Below are 25,663 nucleotides of genomic sequence, written 5' to 3'. Positions count from 1 at the left end.
TATAGTGGTCACCAGGAGGTTGCTGAAAATGATAGCCACACAGTGAGTTAGCTTTCCACCCACCACTAGCAGGTGACTTGCTGTGCAGTTGGCCACTGTCCCATGGGAAGACGGCACACCCCTTTTGCCACCTGAAGCTTAGGTTTTAGGAGGAAATATCTTGCCCCAGAGACACTTTTCCTTGTGGCATCCTTGCAGCAACTTTAACATGCATTCCAGATCTCAGTCCAGATCTTCTGAACATACTTAACAGTAGAGAGTAAGTTAAGGCAAGGCAAGGTACACATGGCCATACTTTGCGTTGTATAATTTAGGCTGCAGCATCCTTTGACAGACTTTATAGTTTTGTTTTCACAGTGGAAAAAAGTAATATTTATGTTCACACGTTTAAGGATCTAGCCTACAAATCAAGGGAAAGCTTTAAGAAGTAAATAAGAGAGGCTTGTAAATGCTTCTTTTAAGCGGTTCAGTGGATTATTTGATTTTATTTGGATTTACATGGCACTATGGGTTATTTATGAAAGGGGTTTATACTAAAGTTATCATTGGGGTCATTAGTCTGCTCTGACTTTTATTATTACTGGAGACAGCAGCAGTTTGTAACTGCTGTTTTGGCAATTAATGTTTCACAGCCTCCTTGCAATTTTTAGAATTAAAACCAGTTGTTGCACAACAGCTTCAGAATTAAACAGCAGCAATCATGAGGATTTAATTCCTACTCACCATATGGAGAAAGCATATAAGAAACTTCAGAACAGCATAATTTTGCTCAGGAAGTCCATGTACAATTTCTCTGCAGTTCATCACCCGTAAGCTACTTTCTACACCTGCAAGAGCACAGAATTTATTAGAACTAATGTTGATAAAGAGTCAAAGAGGTGCATTGCCAGAGAGGAACAGTATGTCTTTGTTTGATCCCAAATGATCTTATCTGTCAAGGCTTTTGTCTGGTACAGGCTAATAAAGGAGGACAAAATGCACTTGCAGTTCCAGTTTACACCCTCTAATGAAACTGCCTGGGAACCCTTTGTCCAAACCCAAATCTCTTCCATATCCAAATTCAATCTAAACAAGACTGCACCACTTATCCATTAGCTAGTGGGAACCTGAGTTCTAATGTGATCTTACCAAAACACACGCAAACACAAGCTGCAACCCAACACACCCCTCACCCTACTTCTCCACACAATGCAGAAGAGTCACAGGTTCACTTCATGCCAAGCAAGAGTGACAAATGACATTCTTTCCTCTAATCATTTGGCAGACGCAGAGCACTTGGCACCAAGGAGGGACCAGCTTCTAATTTCGTACCACCCTTTGCAGACGCTTCGAAACAGCAGGGATAGAGTTTGGCAATCTTTTGTAATATGGCGCCCTTTGTGAGGCCAAAATTTGGTGTCACCAAATGTCTCTTCTCCATTTTGTGCCCCCTTGGCTTAGCACCCTGTGCGGGGAAAGCATTTGCACTGCTCTAAATCCACCACCGGAAACAGCAAAATATTCTGGCTTCTTCTCAGTGTCTGCACAGTCCAGTGTGAAATGGTTGACTCCTTGCCTGTATCAAGTTCCACAACACTTGAGGGAGGATCAGGGCTGACTATAAAGCCCAACCAAAATATGTGAACCCCTGCAATGGGAACTTTGATTTCACTTGTAGGCCTGCAAAGTCTTGAAAATTCTAGGTGTCTGTAAAAGAAAAGAATGTGTCTCTCATGGTTCATGTAGACAGATTTGAATACTGCATCGCATGTCAACTCTTCGACAGAAATCCATGGGACTTGCAAGTGCTCAGTTCTGGCAGTGTTTTTTGGATGGCAGAAATCACAGATAAATCAGAAGCACATTATTTATTATTATTACAGTGGTACCTCGGGTTACATACGCTTCAGGTTACAGACTCCGCTAACCCAGAAATAGTGCTTCAGGTTAAGAACTTTGCTTCAGGATGAGAACAGAAATCATGCTCTGGCGGCGCAGCAGCAGCAGGAGGCCCCATTAGCTAAAGTGGTTCTTCAGGTTAAGAACAGTTTCAGGGTACCTGATTTACCTGATTTATTAGCATATTCGAAGCTTCTCTGTCTTAATTTTTTGACTTTCCATTCTATTTCCCTATTTATCAACATTGCAAACTGAGATTGTAAAACTTTAATATTCTCTTTTATTCTCTTATTTTTGGGGTTTTTAGTTAATTTTTGTTCGTTGTCCATTATTTGCTGTAGAATTTCATTTTTCCCTTTTTCTCTTTTTTTATTCTTAATTGCACTCTGTTGAGTGAAGAAACCCCTCATCACCGCCTTGCCTGCATCCCACACCACCTTTGGTTTTGTATCGTTACCTAAGTTATCCTCGAAGTATTCCTTTAACCTTTTCTGAGCTTTCTCTACTATCTCTAAATCATCTAACAAGTAATCTTTCATTTTCCATCTGTATGATCTTTCTTCCAGCCCTTTCAGTTCCATTTTTACTGGGTTATGATCCGAAATCGTTTTGGCCTGGATCCCCACCCGTATAGATCTTGGTACTAGTTCTGCCGAGGTCCATATCTGATCTAATCTCGAGGATGAGTCATTGGGTTCTGAGTGGAAAGTATATTGTTTTTCCAGAGGGTATTTAAATCTCCAAATATCCACCAAATTACAGTTCTGAACCAATGAGAAGAAGGTTCTGGGTAGCTTTCCTTCTTTGCCCATTCCATCCCTTAACCTGTCCATCTCTAACGACACCACACCATTCATATCTCCCAATAGTATTATTTTCTGATCGACGTATTCAAATAGCTTTCCCTCTAACATCCTATAAAACTCCGATTTGTTATCATTAGGTGCGTATATCCCCACTATTATTAGGTTTTCTCCTTGCCAATTAATTTGAACTGCTACTACCCTCCCTTCTTCATCTTTGAAAATTTGTTGTGCTTCAATTTGTTTTTTGATATAAATAACCACCCCCCCTTTTTTACTTTGGTCTGACGATACAAATTCATTTCCTAATCTTTTATTAATCAAAACTCTTTTATGCTTCCTTGCTATGTGGGTCTCCTGTAAGCAGATAATATCTAAACATTCTTTCTTTAAGATGTACTTGATTTTATTCCTCTTTTTCTTATCATTCATCCCATTAACATTCCAGCTCCAAACTTTTAACACCATGGTAGTTTACCTTTGCAAGAAACTGCTATCTCTCTTTAAACTCTTTCCGCTCCCCCCTCCTCCTCTTCCTCTTCCTCTCCCTCTGTCCTCTCTGTTTCTTCTTCTGAGTCTTTCCTTCCTTCTGCCTCCTCACTTTTATCTTCTTCTTTTTGTATTTTCAGTTCTTTATATTTTCTTAAAAATTTACCGGAAAAATCAGGAAAGCTATTAGCTTGGCAGCTTAAAAAAAGGAAGGAACAGAACACAATAAATAAAATCGAGGTGGAGGGAGAAGAGATAAATAATCCCAAGGAAATAAGGAAGGCCTTTTTGGATTTCTACAGAGGACTTTTTAAAAACAGTGAAAGGAATAATCTGAGAAAAATAGAAAGATTTCTAAAATGTAAGAATATAAAAAAGATTTCCACAGTGGAGAAAGGAAAATTGAGTGCCCTAATTGAGGTAGAAGAAATCAAAGAAGCAATAAAGGAATTAAAAAAAGGGAAAGCCCCAGGTCCAGATGGGTTTACTGGTAGCTATTATAAAGAAATGGAGTCAGTCTTGCTGACTCCATTGCAAGAAGTAATGAATAATATCCTTAAAGAAAGAGAAATACCAGAGACATGGAAGGAGGCACTAATCACACTAATCCCCAAACAGGATTCAGATTTACAACAGATTAAAAACTATAGACCGATCTCCCTATTAAACATAGATTACAAGATTTTTGCGGGAATTCTGGCACGGAGACTAAAAAATATATTGGTAGAAAGTATACACAAAGATCAAGCGGGCTTTTTGCCGGGTAGGCAAATGAAGGACAACATAAGAAACATAGTAAATATTATAGAATATTTATCTGACAGGTGTGATAAACAAGGTTTGTTGTTGTTCGTGGATGCAGAGAAAGCATTCGATAACATAATCTGGGATTTCCTGCTGAAACAATTGGAATATATGGAGGTTGGCACTGAATTCTATAACGGGGTAAAGGCAATCTACACGGAACAAAAGGCAAAACTGATAATAAATAATGTGGAGACAGCAGAAATAAGAATAGCAAAAGGAACAAGACAGGGATGTCCACTGTCCCCATTGTTATTTATAATGGTGTTAGAAGCCCTCCTAAATTCAATAAGAGAAAATAAGGGGATAAAAGGAGTAACAGTTGGGCAGAACGAATACAAAATTAAGGCATTCGCAGACGACCTGGTTGTAACAATGGAGGATCCAATAGATTCAATAAAAGAGGTACTCGAAGAATTTGACCAATTCGGAAAAGTGGCTGGCTTCAAATTAAATAAAAGGAAAACAAAAATTATAGTAAAGAATATGAATACAGATAAAACTGAAGAATTACAAAGAGAAACGGAAATAGAGGTGGCCAGAAAGGTGAAATATTTAGGAATATGGGTAACGCCAAAAAACATAGACTTATTCAAAAATAATTACGAGACAGTATGGAAAGGAGTTAAGAAAGATATTGAAACATGGGGCAAGTTAAAACTGTCATTTTGGGGCAGAATAGCCACAATCAAGATGTGTGTGCTTCCAAAAGTGTTGTTTCTGTTCCAGAACATTCCTGTAATTAAGGGTATAAAGATATTTAAAGACTGGCAGAGGGTGATCTCAAAATTCGTCTGGCAGGGCAAGAAACCAAGAATAAAATTTAAACTGTTGACAGATGTGAAGGAAAGGGGGGGCTTTGCCCTGCCAGATTTGAAATTGTACTATGAGGCGTCATGCCTATGCTGGGTCAAAACATGGATAAAACTGGAAGATAAGGAAGTGCTAGACCTAGAGGGATTTAACAACAAATTTGGGTGGCACGCCTATCTATGGCATGGGAGGAGAAAAGTACACAGGGGCTTCGAAAATCATATTTTCAGAGGTCCACTGATTGAGGTATGGGAGAGGAACAGAGATATGTTAGAACCTAAAACACCCCATTGGCTATCGCCACTAGAAGTCATGAGCGTTAAAAAGATTAACATGAGGGACAATTGGGCTACCTATGAACAACTGTTAATGAAAGAAGAAGGAAAGTGGAAAATGAAGCCGTACGAACAGGTCAAAGAGAAAGTCTATGATTGGCTGCACTATTTCCAGATAAACGGAATGTTCAGGAAAGATATTAAAGACAAAGGATATGCTGATAAAGATTCTAGATTCCAGATTGAGATATTGAATAACAACTATAAAATTTTGTCTAAAATGTATAATCAGTTATTGGAATGGAATTTAATAGACGAGGAAGTAAAGTCGGTAATGATATATTGGGCTAGAGATATCGGTCATAATATATATTTTGAAGAATGGGAGAAACTTTGGAAAAAACATCTCAAGTTTACAGCTTGCGTGACACTAAAGGAGAATTTAATGAAAATGTTTTACCGATGGTATATGACTCCTGCAAAATTAGCCAAAATGTATGGAACTTGTAATAAATGCTGGAAGTGCAAGGAAAGGGAGGGGACCTTCTACCATATGTGGTGGGAATGCCAAAAGGTTAAAGGGTTCTGGGAGAGTGTATATAACAAAATGAAGAAAATTCTAAGATATACTTTTGTTAAAAAACCCGAGGCTTTTCTGTTGGGATTGGTAGGAAGGGAGATAAAAAAGAAAGATCACAAGCTGTTCCAGTATGCAACAACGGCAGCAAGAGTCTTATTAGCTCAAAATTGGAAATCAGAGGGCCTACCGACAATTGAGGAATGGAGAGCAAAACTATTAGATTATGCGGAGATGGATAAGATGACAGGGAAAATTAGATATTCAAAAGACCAGAGGTTCAGTAAGGATTGGGAAAGTTTTACGAAATATCTGGAAAATTTAAGTGATGGACAGATAACACTAGTGGGCTTTAAAGGAGCTCTGTAAAAAGAAAAGAGTATTGTCTAAAGAGAAATGGAAGAACTAGAATGATTAATGGCATTACAAATTAAGAAATGCGAACTTTTATAAAAGATTATTACGGATGATTTGTGGAAAGGTTGAAGGAAGTCATACTTAAAAACCTGTGAAAATGAGAATCGAACTTTTATATTTTGTTTTTGTATTTTGTATTATGCAAATTAATAAAAATTATGCATGAAAAAAAAAAAAAGAACAGTTTCAGGGTAAGAACGGACCTCAGGAACGAATTAAGTACTTAACCCGAGGTACCACTGTACATATTTTACAACATTGCATTAACAGAGTAGCCAGGAATCACAGTCCTAAGTCCAAATGACAGGTATGTGTATGTAACTCTTTTATTTAAAAGCATATGCAAAGGGAAGGGAGAGTTGGCTACAGACATTTCTATTTTGGAAGCAGAGTTCCTCATTGATTCTTACGGGAAGTTCTACTTAATAATCAATGGAACAATTATATTATTATTATTATTATTATTATTATTATTATTATTATTATTATTTACTCACTGGTAATTCCAATGATTTGATCATAGGGTTCAAAGGTCAGTAAAGGCTCTGGCAGTTCCCTGAGTAAAGTCTTAAGTATGACAGCAGGAATATGGATATCTCCATAATCATCGAAATTAACAGATTTTCCTACGTTAAAAAAAAAGCCAAATTAGCAATATAGTTTTACAACCTATTTACAGCCTGTAGGCAGACCAACATTGCATTATGAAGATGTGTGCAAACATAACATGAAGGCTGGCAACATTAACCCTGCCCGGTGGGAATCTCTTGCAGAGGATCACAGCCCCTGAAGACAGTGAGTGATGTGTGACCAGAGGAAGAATGATCGCTGGGAGGAATGCAGAGAGAAGAAACCAGCTGCAATAAAACATGTCTCTCCTGTATTGGTCTCTACGGCCACAATAGGCGCTGTAACTCTCCAACCCATTGATTTCACCCCTTTCATGACATCAGGTAATTATTCAGTATTCAAAACATTTCAAATGCCTCCTGTTATTTCACAGGTTGTTGCTGCCTATCTTAATGTTAGGATGACATATTGCCCTTACTTCAACCAGTAGATTTGTCAGCTATAGCCTGGACCCACAGAACAGCTCTTCCCAATTCCCAAAGAGTCTTTTGATTTGTGTTTATGCAAAAGCAGCCCTCATGCACTTAAGAAACATAGAGGACCTTCAAATGGGTTTGTGATATGGAATGTAACTTTGCCATTCAAAGGCGGAGTGAGTCAAGATATAGAACTGCCTTATAGTCAGACAACTGATTCATCCAGAACAGTACTGTCTACTCCAGGGCTAGCCAGCATCTTGTTGGGCTACAACTGCCATCATCCCTGACCATTGGCCATGCTCACTGTTGCAGTCAAACATTTCGAATTAGCTAGTCTGTGAAGTAAGGGATCCTCTTAAGTGACGATTCTAGGGACCGAGCCTGGGACTTCATGGATGCAAATCTTGTGCCCTAGCAAGAGGCTGCCTAAATCCAACTGAGTACACCCATTGTAATTCTTTTGAGCTTGGCTAAAAGTTTCAGTTGATTAACTAGCATGGACCAATTTCAATCGGTAAGGCTAAAAATTAAGATCCTGCTAGTTTATCTATTAATTGTTTATTATTATGGTTCTGGTAAAAGGTGAAGGTACCCCTGCCCGTACGGGCCAGTTGTGTCCGACTCTAGGGTTGCGTGCTCATCTCGCTCAAGAGGCCGTGAGCCAGCGCCGTCCGAAGACACTTCCAGGTCACGTGGCCAGCGTGACGAAGCTGCTCTGGCAAGCCAGCACCAGCACCGCACACGGAAACACCTTTTACCTTCCTGCTATAAAGCGGTACCTATTTATCTACTTGCACTTAAGGGTGCTTTCGAACTGCTAGGTGGGCAGGAGCTGGGACCGAACGACGGGAGCTCACCCTGCCGCGGGGATTCGAACCGCCGACCATGCGATCAGCAAGTCCTAGGCACTGAGGTTTTACCCACAGCACCACCCGCGTCCGTGGTTCTGGTAGGTTAGTGTAATAGCGAATGGGAAAAATAATTAAGGGTAGCCTTTACTCATAACAATGAGCTATAATTTATCATTAATTTATCATTTACTATACAAACACAATCTCAAATTTCTTTCAATTTCCCCAAAGGAATCCATATCTGGTAATATGCACATCTATTTAAATGTCATCAATTAAAAGGCAGATGATTAATCAACTACTCACTGAAGACAGCCTTACACAACATGACATTTCAGGTTACAAATCAGCTTATCATTAACCAATAGAGTAATAAGGAATCCATGCTCACCAACATAAACAATACTTTAAAAATCATTATTATCTTTTCATTATAGCAGATGAAAACTTACCCTGATTATAAAGTTTCTGGATCTCCTTAATACTTTGTATGCTAGCTGACCGTCTAAACAGTCCTTCTGCTTTGAGTCCTGTAAGGAGGTGGGGGTGGGGAAGCATTAATAGGATTCCTCATAAAATTGCTGTTCACAAACATCTTTCTGCTGGTTCAGATCCCGAAGTCTCCAGTGCAAGAGAAAGGGATGTCTGACTAAGTATGCTCACAGAGACAGGAGCTGCACCCTGGTGGTGGTTCACGTGAGTACAGGAGTGTATTTTTCAGTTGCTCTGACTGCTGTCAGGAAGGGTCAGGTTTATTTATTATGACCTGGTTTTTTGGATATGTACCCTCCCAAGAAAGTTTGCAACATAATCACATAGCAACGATACCCTAAAATTCTGAATTCTAACAGTTAAAATGATGTTAAAAGATGGCAGCAAGAGATAAAACATTTGTTAAAACACAGCATCATAAAATTACTCAGCTGGATGAAAGAACTCTTTAAAGCTTTCCTAAAGGCCAAATATACAGGATCAAACCTATTTCCGGTGTGGTGGCGGCTGTGTTCTGCAAATGTGGGGTTGTCACAGAAAAGGCACCGTCCCTGGTACTCACTAATATGACAGCTCTCAATTGTTGTTGTTGTTTAGTCGTGTCCGACTCTTCGTGACCCCCTGGACCAGAGCACACCAGGCACTCCTGTCTTCCGCTGCTTCCTGCAGTTTAGTCAGACTCATGCTGGTAGCTTCGAGAACACTGTCCAACCATCTCATCCTCTGTCGTCCCCTTCTCCTTGTGCCCTCCATCTTTCCCAACATCAGGGTCTCAATGGTGGACTACAAAGCAATGTCTCAGATGCTAATATTAAGGCAGGGTCATAAGGGTGAAGATGGTCCTTCAGAGAGGCTGCCCCAAACTTTAGGGTATTCATAGGATAATGCCAGTACCTTAAAATGAACCTGCAAGTGGGTCAGATTTAGCTGGGGAATTGTTGAATCGGCATGCCATGCGCTGCCCACCAAAGCCTTGCTTACCTGGGTTGTGCAACTGCAACTTCCAGGTTCCAGTGAGATCCAATGGCACCATCTCTGCAGGGCCGTGGGTGCCAAGGCAGCCACAAAATTTTCAATGAGGGGGCCAGGCCTCCTCAATATTCCTCAGCTACATGGGCTCCAGTGGGCCCTGCCCTGGCTGCACCAGGCTCCCTCTACTGTGAGGAGGGCAGCCGTAGCAGGCCCCTCTGGGCCTTTTGGAGGGCGCGCCAGGGCTCCTCCCAGTGTGTGACATCATGTGCAGCGTGCGTGACTTTGTGCGCACCAGGCACCCACAATATTGGGTGGAACCCGGCGCTCCTGGCAAGATCGCACAAGAGCCCCATGAGATCACATGGAGGCTTCAGTTTGATTGGGTGGGGCTGAAGTCTCGCCACAACCCAGAAGCTGTCATAGCTGTTTCTCCTCACTTCTGTGGTAGTGGCAGCAGTGGGCATGCCTGCGTAGGCACCCCTTCAATGTTGCAGTCTGATACAGCTGCCACAGTCTGCTTCATGGATGGGATGGCCCTGACTGGGAGTTGTCTCCACGTAGTTGGCTCATTGGGCTACTCTAAATGGGCATCTGAGTTGACCCCTAAATACAAGAGCGTTTCCATCGGTCCTTAAAAGATTGTGAACTGATTCTGATGAGCATGAGAAGATTCAGTTGCATGAAGAAGCCACTCACACAATCCATCTATTCATGTGAGCTGCGCAGCACTGGAACCATGAGCTTAGCAACATTGCGGCTCCACCATGCATCTTTTAAAAAGTAGAAATGGGAAGTGACTTTGTCACCAATACACAGCTTGTGTTGTTGTTGTTGTTGTTGTTGTTGTTGTTGTTGTTGTTGTTGTACAAATGAGTTCTCTTTCAGATTTCCTTGCTTGGGTCCAAGCTTTCTTCTTTCTCAGCTATCTGGAAAATGTAGCTTTATTCTTTTTCCTGTCCCAAATGACAACTTTCATTCTCATTCTCCCAATTTTGTTGTGGGCAGAATAGTTTGCCCTTATCTTCTACAGCCTAGACAAGTTTCACTTGGGATAGATTTTCGAGCAGTCAGTCCTTCGGTTCATGAGAGTTTATTTAACAGTTAATGCTCTTGTCTGTTGAAGATCTCCTTGTGTAAAGTGCTGCATAATAAATGTTTCCTTTTAGCAGGCTGGGTTTTTGTTTTGTTTTTCCCGGTATGCTTTAGTTTAAAGTGACTTGCAGCAAGCCTTAATTGAAGACATTAATCTGAATTACAGACAGCAGCTGTGCTTGTCTGGAACGGTTGTTTGAGACTCACATCTTTCTTACTTTAGCAGTGCCATAGCACCAAACCTTTGCCGGGTAGCCTTCCTGCCAGTCTTGAGGACAGAGCAACATTTAACTACAGCATAGAAATATGAAATAATGGTCTGACCTATTATTCATATCAGAGAGCGCATTAATCAGGCAGCCTGAGATGTGAGTGGATATCCCTTGGTCTTTTTGGAAGATAAATATACAAAATGGTTGATTGGTTATCTGAACACGCGCTTATCTGGGTGTGGATTTTAGAGGTCTGTGTTCAAATTCCTGGCTAGACATACAGAATAGCCTTGGGCAGTTCAGTCTTCTGCCTTAGCATTATACGTATTCCAACAAACCCAAGGTAGCTGAAACTATCAACATAACTGTATGGAACAACCTCACATTTACAGAGCAAAATATCCTCTTGAATTATATACCCAGCACATGGAACCTTACAAAAGGACAATACGAGTGGACTCTCCTTACCACAGCAAAAAGACTGATACTGATGAATTGGAAAAATAAAAATGCAGCTCCCTTCTATGATTGGATTGAAGACTTATACAAACTCACAACATCTGAACAACTTGCATATAAACACAGACTTGCCATGGACAAATTCAATGATATTTTGAATCCATTCTTATAAATACTGTAATAGTTTAAGATCTGGTGAGGAACAATAACAACTTTGTAAAGTATACAGTTTTGGGTTCCCCCTTTATTTTCCCTTCTTCTTCTTCTACTTGTTGTTGTTTAGTCATGTCCGACTCTTCGTGACCCCATCGACCAGAGCACGCCCGGCACTCCTGTCTTCCACTGCCTCCCGCAGTTTGGTCAAACTCAAGTTGGTAGCTTCGAGAACACTGTCCACATGGGTGCTATTTCTTTTTGTCTCATCATGTTTCGTGCACATATAATTATGTACTTTTTGAACTTTCAATAAAGAAGTCTGGGGGGGGGGACAAAAAAAACCCCTACAAACACACCCAAACATTGAAATCCTGTTGAGCTCAGTGCAATTTACTCTCAACTGCATGTTCTAGTTCCAGCTCTGGATATGGACAGAATACTGGCATAAGTTCTCACACATTCAAAGATAATAAGGAATTTTCAAAATGTACATTTAAGAATGTAATTTCAAATGCTTACCTCCGCCCCCCCCCCCCAATCCTTGACACAGGAAAGGAAAATAAATATTTGCGTATATGCAATCCAAATCTAGCCTGCCCTAAGACTGGACTTGGATGAGAGTGGATGAGGCTTGAATTTCCCCTCTGGCCAAAAGCTCAATGGGTGACCTCTCTGGTTAGCTTCTCTCTCTCTCTCTCTCTCTGCCAAGCCTACTTAAAAGGAGTGATGTGAGAATAAAATAAGCCCATGTTTACCACTATGATTAAGTATCTGAAACATAATGGGAGCAATCTAACACCTGCTTCACATTTGCTGCTTTTCTGTATGTCAGTTTAACCCACATTCAAAGGGGAAATACAAATACAGTACACAGTATACACCGCATATACACAGCAGTTCTGAGTTGTATCTATAACAGGACTTTGCTGGCTGAACAGCTAACAAATGCACCAAATAAAGAAACACATCACCACTGTGGATGTCTGAAAACAAGCAAATGACATTTGCATGTTGACAACCCCAGATGAAATTTGTGACGGTCCAAATACTTAAAGGATGCACCAGTGAACACTGACAGTCACATAAGCTGTTGAGGGCTGTCCCAACAAATGAAGACAACACCAGGGAATGCTAACGTTCACAAAATTTGCCTGAGATTGCCAATTTTCAGGTATGAATGTTGATATTTGCCACATTTTAGATACTCAAAGCATTGAGTGGTAAAGCAGCTTCCACTACACCCTTGGCGGGGGGGAGGGCAACTGCTGAACTGAGTGATGCCCAGGGATTTCACCTTGATAGGAAAGGGATGGAAGGATTCCGTGAGATTGGTAGAAGGCTGACTGAAACTGCTGATATGCAGGGTTTTCAGAAGTATGAAAGGGTAGCAGAGCAAGAATGACAGTGTTGGCTCTGAGAAGGAAGGCTCAAGGAGGATACAAGCACCTTTCTAAATAACCAGCGGTGGTCAGTGGGCGTAGTAGTCCCTGCTCCTTTCTAAGACAAAGTTTGTGGCTTGGATGCAAGGGCCAAGAGAAGAATGAAAGCAAGGGTGTGCTACTTAATAGCACGAGCAGAAACTAACGACTTGAGAATGGCTCCTGTGTTTAATCAGCAATATGCACATGAAAAACACATATACAGTGGTACCTCGGGTTACAGACGCTTCAGGTTACAGACGCTTCAGGTTACAGACTCTGCTAACCCAGAAATAGTACCTTGGGTTAAGAACTTTGCTTCAGGATGAGAACAGAAATCGTGCTCCGGCGGCGCGGCAGTAGGAGGAGGCCCCATTAGGTAAAGTGGTGCTTCAGGTTAAGAACAGTTTCAGGTTAAGGACGGACCTCCAGAACGAATTAAGTTCTTAACCCGAGGTACCACTGTACATATTTTACAACATTGCATTAACAGAGTAGCCAGGAATCACAGTCCTAAGTCCAACTGACAGGTATGTGTATGTAACTCTTTTATTTAAAAGCATATGCAAAGGGAAGGGAGAGTTGGCTACAGACATTTCTATTTTGGAAGCAGAGTTCCTCATTGATTCTTACGGGAAGTTCTACTTAATAATCAATGGAACAATTTAGCCCAGGATGTGAAGAGAGCTTCACTTGCCATTTCCTGACCTTATAAGCAAAAAGTCACTAGTGCATGGTGTGTGGGTAATTGTGTTGTATAAATATTCAGACCACTGTAAATACAGGGCCTTTATTCAAGGAAGCAGTGAAGCTAGATGCTTAGAACAGAATGCATTTTGGGTTCTTTCATTTCACCCACGTGGCTCTGTGGTCTGATCCACTCCCTCCCTACAGCTGCTTTTCACCCTGGAAACTTACTGCTGGAATTCCCTCCCCATCCCAGATATTTATCACAAAATCTTTTTTGTCTAAAGCCAAAGTAAATCCTTACCTTTCCTTTTTAGATAAGACACCGTCTGCTTCATTACTGGTGGGATTAATTCACCTTTGTTTTTAGCTTTGAGACTGTTGGAGGAAAGAAAAACAAATCTGAACAATTTTCTCACAGGGTTTCCATACCATTTTCTTACAGGGACAGCTCATATTTGAATCAACTGATTACTGCGACATTGTGTCCTGTGTGAATAAGCCATCTCAAATAAATTACAAATGAATGAAAATTCAGAGCATTTCCAAGCACCATGCTGCTCAATGGAGTCTGTTCACACGCTCAGCTGTGACTCAGCAAGCGATGAGTAATCAAACTATAACCCAGCTCATCTCTGAAATGTTCCTGATCCGTTCTGTAGTATCCAGATACCAGGAACATTTCTGTAGTTAACTAATCTTGTATTCCACAGGGGTCCGTAATGGTCTTTCCAAGAAAGCAAATCTTTACTACCACCTTGCGGTAGAAAAGAATGAATAGGAAGGAAGGGGGGTTTTATCCAGTGTGGCATGTGAATTGTGGCAGTCCTAGATGAAGACAGAGGTAAGTCCTCTCATCAGTGATGGATTTCTGTGGCTGATCCAAACCTGCAAAACAGCATCTGTTTTCTGGTTCTTTACAATAAAAAGAAATTTGGTTCTGTATAAGGAATGCAGGGGCAGATCTACCTTGAAACTAATGAAGCTTACACTTCAGGGCCCCAGAAGAGACTTTATTCCACGTTGTTTACAAATTTTGGGTCTAGTAGACCCAGTTAGTTGCATGACTCAATTTGGTAGGTTCCTCAGCAGATAAGTCCATGTGGAAAGGATGCTTTCAGGATCTGGCAATGTGGCATCAAAGCCAGGAACCCAATCCAAACACAGTCTGAAATCCAGTCAGGCCAGACCAGTTCCAAAGTCAGCTGGGGTTGGTCCACACATAATTAACAAAATATACTAGTGTAAAAATGATTTTGCCTCACATACAAATGCATGGGATTTCTCATTCCTATAGACTGCATTCTACAGAGTACTGAATGTTTTCATTCAGTATGTAGTCATTTCACAATAATTAAGAACAGTCTTCCTTATCCTTCCTTTCTTTAACGTCTCAAAAATAAATGTGTTTCTGAGAAACCGTAGACCATGAATGTTCTGAGTTCTCTGTTGTAATGTCGGCACTCATAACTGAAGGAGTTTTAAGCATTGTGAGGAAGAGAGACTGAGAAAGAGAACAAAGAAACACTTGGCAACTCATCCAGATTGAGTAAAAAGAAAACTCCTTTTTTCCAAGAACATATGAAAGAAATTGTGTGGCTTACTACTGGAGGCTGACACCAAACTGCTGGGTTGGAAGAGGGGGTCTTGGTGGAGGGATCTTCACTGCAGTAGGTGGCTTTTTCTTTTGTTTAGTCCGAAGATTTTCATCATGTCTAGTGGAGAAAAGTACACATAATATTCAAGAATGATGTCTGAATCATTCATGTTTCTCAAGAAAAACTTACAAAGATGTATAACAAGTTCTAGAAGTTCAATCACATTGAAATCTTAATTTCAGACCGTAATCTCTTCACAGAATATTAAAACATAAAATACTGTATCAACAAAATGTACCACTTGGTATTCTCAATTCCCCACTTGCTGGAGTACACTTCATCTTATCTGATAGATGACATCACTTGGTATTCTTTTGTATTGCACCAATATGGAATACCTTAACATTACTGTTTATCTTCAGGTTAGGGTTTTTATTTTTAGTTTAAAGAACATATTTTAAGGAATATTTGTGAGACACACCTTAGATTAGGGCAGCCATATTTCAAAAGTGAAAATCTCTGGACACCAAAGTTGTTGAGCTTTTTTTTATTTTAATCTCAACAAAAAACAAAAAAATGAAACTGCTGACATAGGTTGTCATACGTCCAGATTTTCCTGGACATTGAAGTGATTCCTGCCCAGACACTGTTTCCATTCTGTACGTATGGTAACCCTACCTTAGATGAGATTAACCACCTAAAGCATGGAAAAGTGCAGCCATATTGGGTCTATATGGATTCAAGGCCTAGGTGAACTCTGCTAGAACACTTTTCTCATGGGTACTTCAGGTCTAAATAATGTTTTTGTTTTACAGTGGTACCTTGGGTTACATACGCTTCAGGTTACAGACTCCGCTAACCCAGAAATAGTACCACGGGTTAAGAACTTTGCTTCAGGATGAGAACAGAAATCGTGCTCCGGTGGCGCGGCAGCAGCAGGAAGCCCCATTAGCTAAAGTGGTGCTTCAGCTTAAGAACAGTTTCAGGTTAAGTATGCACCTCAGGAACGAATTAAGTACTTAACCTGAGGTACCACTGTAGTTTGAAAGCTGCAGCACTAATGCTGGAATCTTGGTTCTCGCAATGACCTTGAGGAGGGAGAGTGTTGTATTTTGCCTGTTTATTTTGACGTCCATTGCCCTGAGCTCTTTTAAAGGGGGGAAGATCTATAAATATTCTGAGTCAATTAAAATAATAAAATATAAAATAAAATAAATAAATAAAATAAAATAAAATAAAATAAAATAAAAAAATAAAATGCCTTTAGCCCTTTAAGATCATGAGAAAGCGAGCACCAGGAATGCAACAGCACAACAGTGTCCTGCTTCTCTGGTTGTATGGCAACTGCGTGTGTCCTGCCCTCCCTCTTTTCTGTCATTAAAGCTGCACAAGAGTAAGATGAGAAAGAATTTAAGAAGAGCCCTGCTAGATCAGGCGAGAGCCGCATCTCCTCCATCATCCTGTACTCAGGGTGACCCACCAGCTGCCCACAAGCAGGATATGAGCACTGCAGCGCTCTCCCCGCTGGTGCTCTTCAGGAACTGATATTCAGAAGCATATTGCCATTGATCCTGGAGGTAAGGATTAGAGACCACTGATAGCCCCCATCCTTTAAAAGCCATCCTGGTTGTCCACCATAACCACATCTTGCAGGAGCAAATTCTTTTGTTTAACTAGGCTTAACTAGTCAGCTTGTGCATTTTGGTTCAGAGGCTCCCAGTGCTGGATTAAACCCTGTGGAGGCCCCAAGGCAGACAAAATCTCAGGGCGGGGGGCTGCCAAATTATCTCCGGATATACCGTATTTTTGTAATTTTCTGTCAAGATCAAATCAATATTCTTTGGCTTTTTTGTCACAAAAAACGCTGGTGCCTACTCTGGCAACCGGGCATTGGAGGCTTCTAACAACAATACAGTCCAACTCTCCTCCAAATACTTCTGGAGCAGCAAAAGAAAACGCAGTACCATGGCAGCTGCAACTGCAATTCTTAGCACTCTTTGACTTCACACACCTCACACTTTTGAACACCAAGAAGAGTGAACCTCTAGACTGCACACGGCTCTCTCATTTCCTCATTTGTGGGAGGTCAGCTTCTGGGCAGAAAACCTGGGAAGGTGACCACTGTGCAAGGCTGGACCAAAGGGCCATATCATACACCGCCATTGTTTAAGTGGACAGCTAAGATAGTGTACACATACATTTGAATATTTAAAGTCGTAACAACAGGCATGCATGGGCATACTTGTATTTACAAATACACTTAGCAGACATAGACACAACGCTTGCTAGGGAACCAGATGGGCAGCCTCTGTTTGCAAAACAGCTCTGGGTTAAAATCGTAATTCTGTCACTTTTACAAGATGGAAGTATAACTCCTCCTGTACATTAACTGCATGGTTATTTATTAAGCAGGGAGGCATATATGAACGTTTAATTGTTATATATTTACGTACTGGTGTACAAAAACCCATTTATATAACAGTGACGCAGCACCAGTACATTTTGTTTTGTTTTATTGCTCTGGCTAGTGGCTGATGCAAATAAAGATTCTTCTGATCTGATCTGCAACACCAGCTTCTGTCAGTCAACCGAAGCATGTAAAATACTGTCACGAAGCATTTTATAGCTACTTCCCTCATCTGGAGAGTCAAAGTACTTTAAGGAAAATAACAGTGGCTGCAACTGGGAGTTCTGGTGACATGAGAATTGCTGGAACACTCCACTGGTAATCTATTGAGGCTTCTGGCCTTTATGGCTGGATAGGCTTGAAAGTGTGAGTAATCCCTGCTGAAAAACCAGAAGTCAGAGAAGAAGCTGGTTGCCAGTGGTTTAATGCAGGGGCTTAGTGTGCTCTGCAACTCCCCTACAAGGAAAAGTTGCTGCATTTTGGACTTTTTAGTTTAGAGAGAAGACAAGTCAGAGGTGGCAGGATAGAAGTTTATAAAACTATGCATGGCATCGTGAGAGTGGTTAGAGGAAAGTCATTAGCATTAGAACTTGTGAAGCTGGTGGCTGGAAGATTCACGACAGATAAAATAAAGTATTTCTTCACCCAGTGCAGAGCTGAACTAATGGAAGATAAGGCTGTCCACAGCTACTAGCCATGATGGCAATGTTCTGCCTCCAGGGTCAGAACCATTATACATCTGAGCACCAGTTGCTAGCAATTGCTCATGCCCTGCTTGTGGGCACCCCACAGGCATCCATCTGGTCAGCCATTGCAAGAATAGGATGCTGGACTAAATGGGCTGGATCCAGCAGGCTCGTCTTACATTCATATCTTATCACAATGAAGTAAAATAAGTAAAGTAGGAAGACATTTTGTCAGTTCACATAATTTGAAGAAGTTGCAAAAACCAGCTTTTCTCGGTGCACAGTTTGGATTACTGGAGGCAGAATTTCCTTTTCCTTTTCAACGCAGAATAAATACAGCCCAAATGATATTCTGGTCCACGTGTAACCCCTCCAGATACCTATTTACTTTCTCTGTGGTGAATCATTCAACATTTCTTAGATGTTATTACTGGCGACAATGCACTTTGTACGATAACATGTAGCCAAGAATAGATCGGGTATATCAAACATTTAATCAGACAGAAATTTAGTGAAGTTGTCTGAAAAAGGAAAACAATTTAATATAAGACCTTCCCCCCCCCCTTTTTTTAAAAGAAGAACCTTAAGGACTGTTTTGAACGTGTTACATACCGAATAACTTCTTGAGGGATCTTAAGTTGGTCGTATTTAAGATGGTCTCTCAGGTCACTCAGGTAATTCAGATAGATTACCTTTTTTCCAAACTTGTGACTAAAAATATAAGAAAATTTATACAAACACAGGAATTAGGAATATTTCCTGAAAGTGTTACTTTAATATTATGAAACCTGAATGTCAACGTGAGTGCCAAAAGTGGACTATGACTAAAGCAGCCAAGGCACAAGATGCATTCATTTTCATTTGATCAAACATAAACATACCATGCTTGAGTCCAATTTGAATAAAAATGACTGTCTTCCATCCTAATGTAACTGCTATTTGCATAGATATAGAAACCAGTTTTGAGAGGGAAACAAAAACCTTTATCTTAATGCAGCATTAAAAATGTATGGAAAGAGTATGTTCTGTTAAGCTTTCTATGTCAATAGTTAAGTGAAAAAATTTGTGCCTTGCTTTATATGGAAAGATTAAATCGCAGGCAGCAGTTTCCATAGGTCCAATTCTTCACTACCTTGACAGAATGGAAACCACCTTCCTGCTCCTGCTAATATCTGGATATATCTGGATCAGTGCTGGTTGTGTAGTTTCCATTCTGCTGCAGGTCGGATTCCAATGAAAGCCAATTAATGTTGCTCTTATTAGGATATTCCACACTATTCTTTTCAATGCAAAGGAAACCCAATGCAAATTAGGGGGGAGGGGAATTACCAATTATATATCATTTGTGGAATGAAAACAGCAATGAATACCAACTGTATTCACTGGATTGATTTCTGTTCCAGATGCATGATGAATAAGTAAACACTGGGAATTTCCACTCCCATTTCCATTGGAATTCTCTGACAATCCCACATGCGTTGCAGGAATAATTTGATGTTGTTGTTTTTCTGGCGAGAACTTTGATCCCTAGAAAGGGCTACACTTCCCAAGCAGAAATGATCTTATCTGCCCCTTCCACATGGTTCCTGCAGTCAGAGGGGAATGGGATAGAAGCTTGGAAGCTTTTCCCATACAGTGGTACCTCAGGTTACATACGCTTCAGGTTACATACGCTTCAGGTTACAGACTCCGCTAACCCAGAAATAGTGCTTCAGGTTAAGAACTTTGCTTCAGGATGAGAACAGAAATCGTGCTCCGGCGGCATGGCGGCAATGGGAGGCCCCATTAGCTAAAGTGGTGCTTCAGGTTAAGAACAGTTTCAGGTTAAGTATGGACCTCCGGAACAAATTAAGTACTTAACCTGAGGTACCGCTGTACTGCTGTGATAACATAGGCTACAGACGAACTTGAGGCAGCGCAACACAGTCTTCTCTCTTTTTTAAAGATAGTGTCAGAAGCAGTTTGTCCAATATTCAACGGGACTGAGCTGAAATTGTTCCAAGAACATTTTTGGCAGTGTCAAAGATTAAGGGTCTGGAAACCAAGCCTTATGAGGAACAGTTGAGAGAGTTGGGTGTGTTTAGTTTGGGAAAGAGGACACTGACAGGAGATATGACAGCCATCTTCAAATATCTCAAGGAATGTCACGTGGAGGATGGAATAAGCTTGTTTTCTCCTGCTGTAGAGGGTAGGAGCTGAACCAAAGGTTTCAAGTTGCAAGAAATGAGATTCTGACTAAACATCAGGAAGAACTTTCTGACAGCGAGAGCTGTTCAACAGTGGAACAGTCTCCCTCGGGAGGTGGTGGACTCTCCTTCCTTGGAGGCTTTTAAGCAGAGGATGGATGGCCATCCGCCATGGACGCTTTAACTGAGATTGCTGTATTGCAGGGGGTTGGACAAGATGACTCTTGTGGTGCCTTCCAACTCTACAATTCTATGATACTGGGATGATTCACATCAAAATTTGAGAAAATGTTTGCCTATTTGTTTCCATTACATTCACTCAGGATAATAATAGCCTCAGCACTCCACTCCTGTATGGTGTGTGCTCACTAACTAGACATTTACTCACTGATATTTGGGGTCTGTAAATCAGCAGAATTGGCTCCCACTGCTTTTGGGATCAATATCCCAAATTATCATGATGCTTTGTCCCTCCCACAGTTGTCCCTATGCGCACGGGACTCTGCGGCTGGCAGTCTGTGCAAGAGCATTTCACACAAGGAAGCACAAATCTCTTTGTCTCTTGAACTACACGTCCTAGATTAACAGCACACTCTCCCTTTTGTAGGGAAGGATTTGGGCCAGAAACTCACTGTTCAAAATACTGATCATTCTGTTCAAACTCAGCTTCTGATTGGCTCCAGCACACCTTACAAGATCCAAACACCATGAACATAGGATAGGATATCCATAAACATAATCAAGCATGATCTAGAACTTAATGGTAATGGGGGTAAAGTCTCAGATCTCTGGACCCCAGAGAGAGTACCCTTTCATGTATCCCTTACTTAGACCCTGAAAATAAGACACAAATTGGACTAACATACTGTTAATATTATTCCCATTTCTGTAAATTATTCTGCAGAATAACACTGAAAGTCCAGCTCTGCCTGCACCAGCACCCTCTAGTGGAAGACAGCAGAATTTTTAATTTGCAGAAATTAATTAACTCAAAGAGTTGGCTTCTGCTGTCAAGGAAGTACTTTTACAGAATTAACACACTTGATCCTCAATGTGTACAAACCTATTTAGGCCTTCCAGGATGCTCTTCCATGATAAGATGAAGCATTTATGCCAGCCTATTAGCGAATTCCAAAAGAAAAACACACACGAACAACCAAAAACAGATTGTGTTACCCATGGAAGCAGTGCCTTAAATAATTTGCTCTTCACCTCAGGAGGGCTTCCTGTTCTGCAGAATCTGCTACCTTGACATTAACGTTTTATGGTTTTGCTGCTTTCTAATGGCATGAAAACCAGCCCTTTCACTCTCTCCCTGACTGGAAAAAGCCAACTTCAAGGATGGGGTGGAGATAAACATGAGTGTTTCCAATCGCTACTTCTGGAAAAGGCACCCGACACCTACTCCTACCCCCATGAACCTCTAAACTATTCTTCCTCTCAGCTTGAAACAGAAGAAAGCAAGCAGTTCTTTTCAGGCGCCTTGCAAGTTCTTGGATTTGGAAACTTCTTGAACATTAAACACATACACACACACACACACACACACACACACACATGTTCTCTGAATCTCAGCCTACCAGCTGCAATCTAAGGGAGGGGACTTTTAGCAAAAGGAGCTCTGAAGACGAAAAGAACTCCACTAGATCCCGTATGTACCTAAGCACCACACTAATGGAGAGGATCTAGACCAGAGTGGTCCATGTTTTCATACCAAGTGGGCTGCAAGAGTACTTTGACATGGGACCTGCGGGCCACACAATGCCTTGTTGTATGGGAGGAGAAGTCATTATCTGATGCCCCAGGGCTTTGAGAAGGAGGTGCAAGGCTCTGGCAGGGTCCTAGAGCCATCTCACCTCCCCCCCCCCCCCAAAGCTAGGAAAGTGCTAACTAGGCTTTGGGAAGGAGGCAGGAGTACTCTAGGATGCTGGGAAGTTAAGTCTTATGAACTCACTGAGATTTAGTTCCATCAACACATGTTTAGGATCAGACAGCAAGTAACAGAGGAGAAAGTATCTGACATCAACACAGTGAGCGCAGTGGAACAGAGTGGGAAGAATGAGAACTCTGAACACAGTAGACAGCAAAGTTAGGAGGAAACATAAAATAAAATAATTTCACGTACTCATGCCAAGTCCTCATCACCCATAATATATTTCATTGGCAGGCTCCCCAAGTATTTTTACCTTGTGATTTCTATAACACAGATGTTTCTAGAAATCCACTTAACAATAACAAAAAAGCAAACTACCCTTCAGCTAAGCACAAAATTGTCTTCAGCAAACCAATACGTACCTGATTAGAGGTTTAAAAATGTTCCAAATAATTTTTATGAAATTGGTTGGATGTACAATGTAGAGAGCTTTCAGATTTTTCTTATACCTGCAGAAAAGAAAATTAAATTGTTAGGAGACTTCTGAACGTTACATGCTGTAGTGGAGTGGAGCTGCAATTGAATGTGGGGGGAGTTTTTATTACTGGAACATTATACAGTATTCATTTCAAGTACATCTAATTCAGAGGAATTGAATGTAAAATGAAAAGAAGAAATGGTCAGTCCTGATGGAACTGAAGTAGGTGAAGATTATACAGCGATTACATTACAAACCAGTATCTGAATTGTTTTGTGGGTATAATAATGGTGGGAAAAATCTCTCTAAATGGAAAAAAGTGTGTGGGAAATGGAGAAAGAAAAAAGGTAGCAAGAAGGGAGAAGATCTTTAGAAATTCAAGAGATGGAAACCATTATTTGATTCCAATTTCTGTTATTCATTCATTAAAAAAGAAAGTTTCACACTGAAATGAATTTCCAACTTAATCATTTTCCTTTAAGTATTTTACTTCGCATTCTTAAAGATATCTGGAATATGGCATTGAGCATAATGATATATGATCAGCACAGCCCCTGGGGGAAGCAGTTCAGTCTCTCAAGACCTTTCTTTAGAGTGACATGTTGGAGGCAGCCAAAGGAGCTCATTAGGATGCGCACACATCCATATGAGGAGCACCAAGGCAAAAGCAAGTTTAACAAGTGCCCTTCCTTGCCCTGCCCAGTGCTGCTACTACCTCCCAAAGTATTTTTAAACCAAGTTCATAGTAGTCACAGGGGTTGCTGGGTGGGCTAGGTGCACCCCCACCCTGAATATCCTTTGTTTTACCCCTCTTCTGTCTAGACCTGTCACTCCTGAGCTATGCAAGATGTACTGACAGTTGAGCTGTGGGTGGTTGGAGGCAGGAAAAATTAGGTTAAATCTGTTATTGATGTGGTGCTATGCCAGTGCAAAAGATTTCCAGGACTCTGTAGCACTGCAAGGCAAATCCAAAGGAGTGAATACTCCTTTGTGCATTCTAAGTTCATGGTGGTCAGGATTCTAGTAACAGGTGCAGGTTGCCTTAGAGTTTGACTGGTTTGCCAGGCATATGGAGCTTCCTGCTTGTTCACTACTTTTCTGCATGAGGACAGGGACAAACAGGCGAATTTCTTGCAGAAGTGAAAACATCACTATGGGATCCAGCAGCTTGCACTCCATCAACCCATGGAGACTAAAGACAGCAATTCTCCCTCTACTCACAATGTTATTTCTATCCCGTGCAACAATTGTAAAGTCAGAATGCTTCTGATATGCCAAAAGCCTGGAAAATATTGTTAATCCGTTTTAAATCATGCCACCCTCAATCATATAGGACAAAGTTCATCTAGACCTCCTCCTTTCTGTGAATGAGTGCCACAGGCCTTTCTGCAAAGGCAGCTTAAGCTCTAGGTTAAGCTCTAGGTTATTGGGATGACAAAAATAGGAAGACCAAATATGTGCTATGACGTGCCCCAGGAAGGGGCGGGCAGGATGGAAATGCAATCAATTTTTAATTAAAAGTGGGGAAAACCTGGCCAAACTATGCCTTTATAATGGTGATTTTTTAATTTTTATTTTAAAAAAGCATAATTTAGAAAACATACTTCCTGTCAAATTCCTTGTAGGCGCTTTGTAACCAACTCAGGGAGGGTTTATTCTTACTGTTCAGTCCATAGTGAAAGTAGACCACTGTGTAATCATTTTCTACATACTGGTCCAGTGCATACTTTAAATATCTGGAATAAAAGCAGCACAGAACACACCAATAAATACACTGTATTTTCACTGTGGTTCTTTAGCTCTAATGAAGAGAAGGAATACAGGTGCCCATTGGCCTAATACATACTATTTTCATGGTATGCTCAAGCCCAAACATTGAACATCCCCCATAGGACTTGCTAGTATTAAAAGCTTGTTCAGAGATCATTCAAATACAAAGAAAGAGCATAATTCAATGATGAAGTGAATGATGCTTGATTTTACGGCTGACGACTGGAAAGCTATAATGGATGTAGCCCCCGCCCTGCCCTGCCTGTTGACACATGAGTGAAAATAAGAAAAGACTTACTCTAATAACCGTCTGTGATTAAGTTGATAGGAAGGAGGCAAACGGCAGCAACTGAAAGCAATCACTTTTCTCCCCAAATTATCATCACCTGGTAAACCAACAAGAGTTTAGTTATCAGTGTGATAATTTCACTCTAAATGTACATGTTTTAAATGCAAAGCTTTACATTCTGGAGGACAAAAGTTTAACAGGAGGATGTAAGATAAATTGAAAGTGGATCAGCAATTATTAAAAACAAGCTGTTGTGGGAGCTACTTCTCCCCCACCTCCTCTCCCAAATATCACGCAGATAACCATGTTCACAAATGGGGCTTCTGGGCTGCACTGACACAAAACCGCTTGTTGCTAGAGCTTCTGAATCTATTGATGGGCCCCTGCACTCCCAGCCTGGTTTGCTCCTCCTTTGGGGTGGGATGAGGAGAGAGGGAGAGAGGAGAAAAAAGGAAATGAAAGAAGTGATAGGTGTTTTCTCCTAATGCCTGCCCTATAGGAGCAGGGGTGGGCATTTGGAGAGGATCCCTAACTTGGGGGAGAGAGAGAGGCTAGCAGGACAAACTGTGTTCAATAATCAATACAGAACACAGCATTTTACACTGAAATATAGGAAGGTGCCGTATTATACAGGATGAGTGTCAACCCTACATCTGAATGCAAGGGTTGATGAGCCAGTAAGATTGCTGACTTACACACACGTAAGCTGAGAAACCTTCAATAGGATCTTTAGCCCACTCCTCTGTGTGTGAACAACTTGAGATGCTCTCCTCTGTTTACACACTTGCATAAGCCAAAATATATACATACATAAACACATGAGTGAACAGCTGAACCTCAAAATAAGGGACTGGTCCTGCCAAAGCTTCTCTCAGTACTCACACTGTGGGCAGGGACGGAGGGGGTGTGACAAAATACCACGGGGCCTGCAG

General features: G+C 41.0%; 1 protein-coding gene across 6 annotated transcripts in view; it reads right to left on the bottom strand.

Annotated features, from left to right (window-relative positions):
* Nucleotides 1–25,663, bottom strand: part of LOC308477197 (rho GTPase-activating protein 8-like) — a 60,137-nt gene that overhangs the window by 23,686 nt on the left and 10,788 nt on the right. For 5 of the 6 annotated variants that reach the window (XM_081005633.1, XM_081005628.1, XM_081005630.1 and 2 more), the window contains exons 4-12: nt 24,741–24,828; nt 24,277–24,408; nt 22,617–22,703; nt 18,748–18,846; nt 15,049–15,159; nt 13,749–13,822; nt 8,409–8,486; nt 6,554–6,682; nt 724–827 (exon numbers count right to left, since the gene is read on the bottom strand). In XM_081005633.1, the coding sequence (XP_080861759.1) occupies nt 724–827; nt 6,554–6,682; nt 8,409–8,486; nt 13,749–13,822; nt 15,049–15,159; nt 18,748–18,846; nt 22,617–22,703; nt 24,277–24,408; nt 24,741–24,828 (902 nt within the window). The remainder of the gene's footprint in view (nt 1–723; nt 828–6,553; nt 6,683–8,408; nt 8,487–13,748; nt 13,823–15,048; nt 15,160–18,747; nt 18,847–22,616; nt 22,704–24,276; nt 24,409–24,740; nt 24,829–25,663) is intronic. The other variant, XM_081005632.1, reaches the window with a different exon arrangement.

The sequence above is a fragment of the Podarcis pityusensis genome, assembly GCF_964106645.2.
Source record: "Podarcis pityusensis genome assembly, chromosome: 5".
Lineage (NCBI taxonomy): Eukaryota > Metazoa > Chordata > Lepidosauria > Squamata > Lacertidae > Podarcis > Podarcis pityusensis.
The sequence above is the reverse complement of the archived record's forward strand: the minus strand, read 5'-3'. Positions and strand labels throughout refer to the sequence as shown.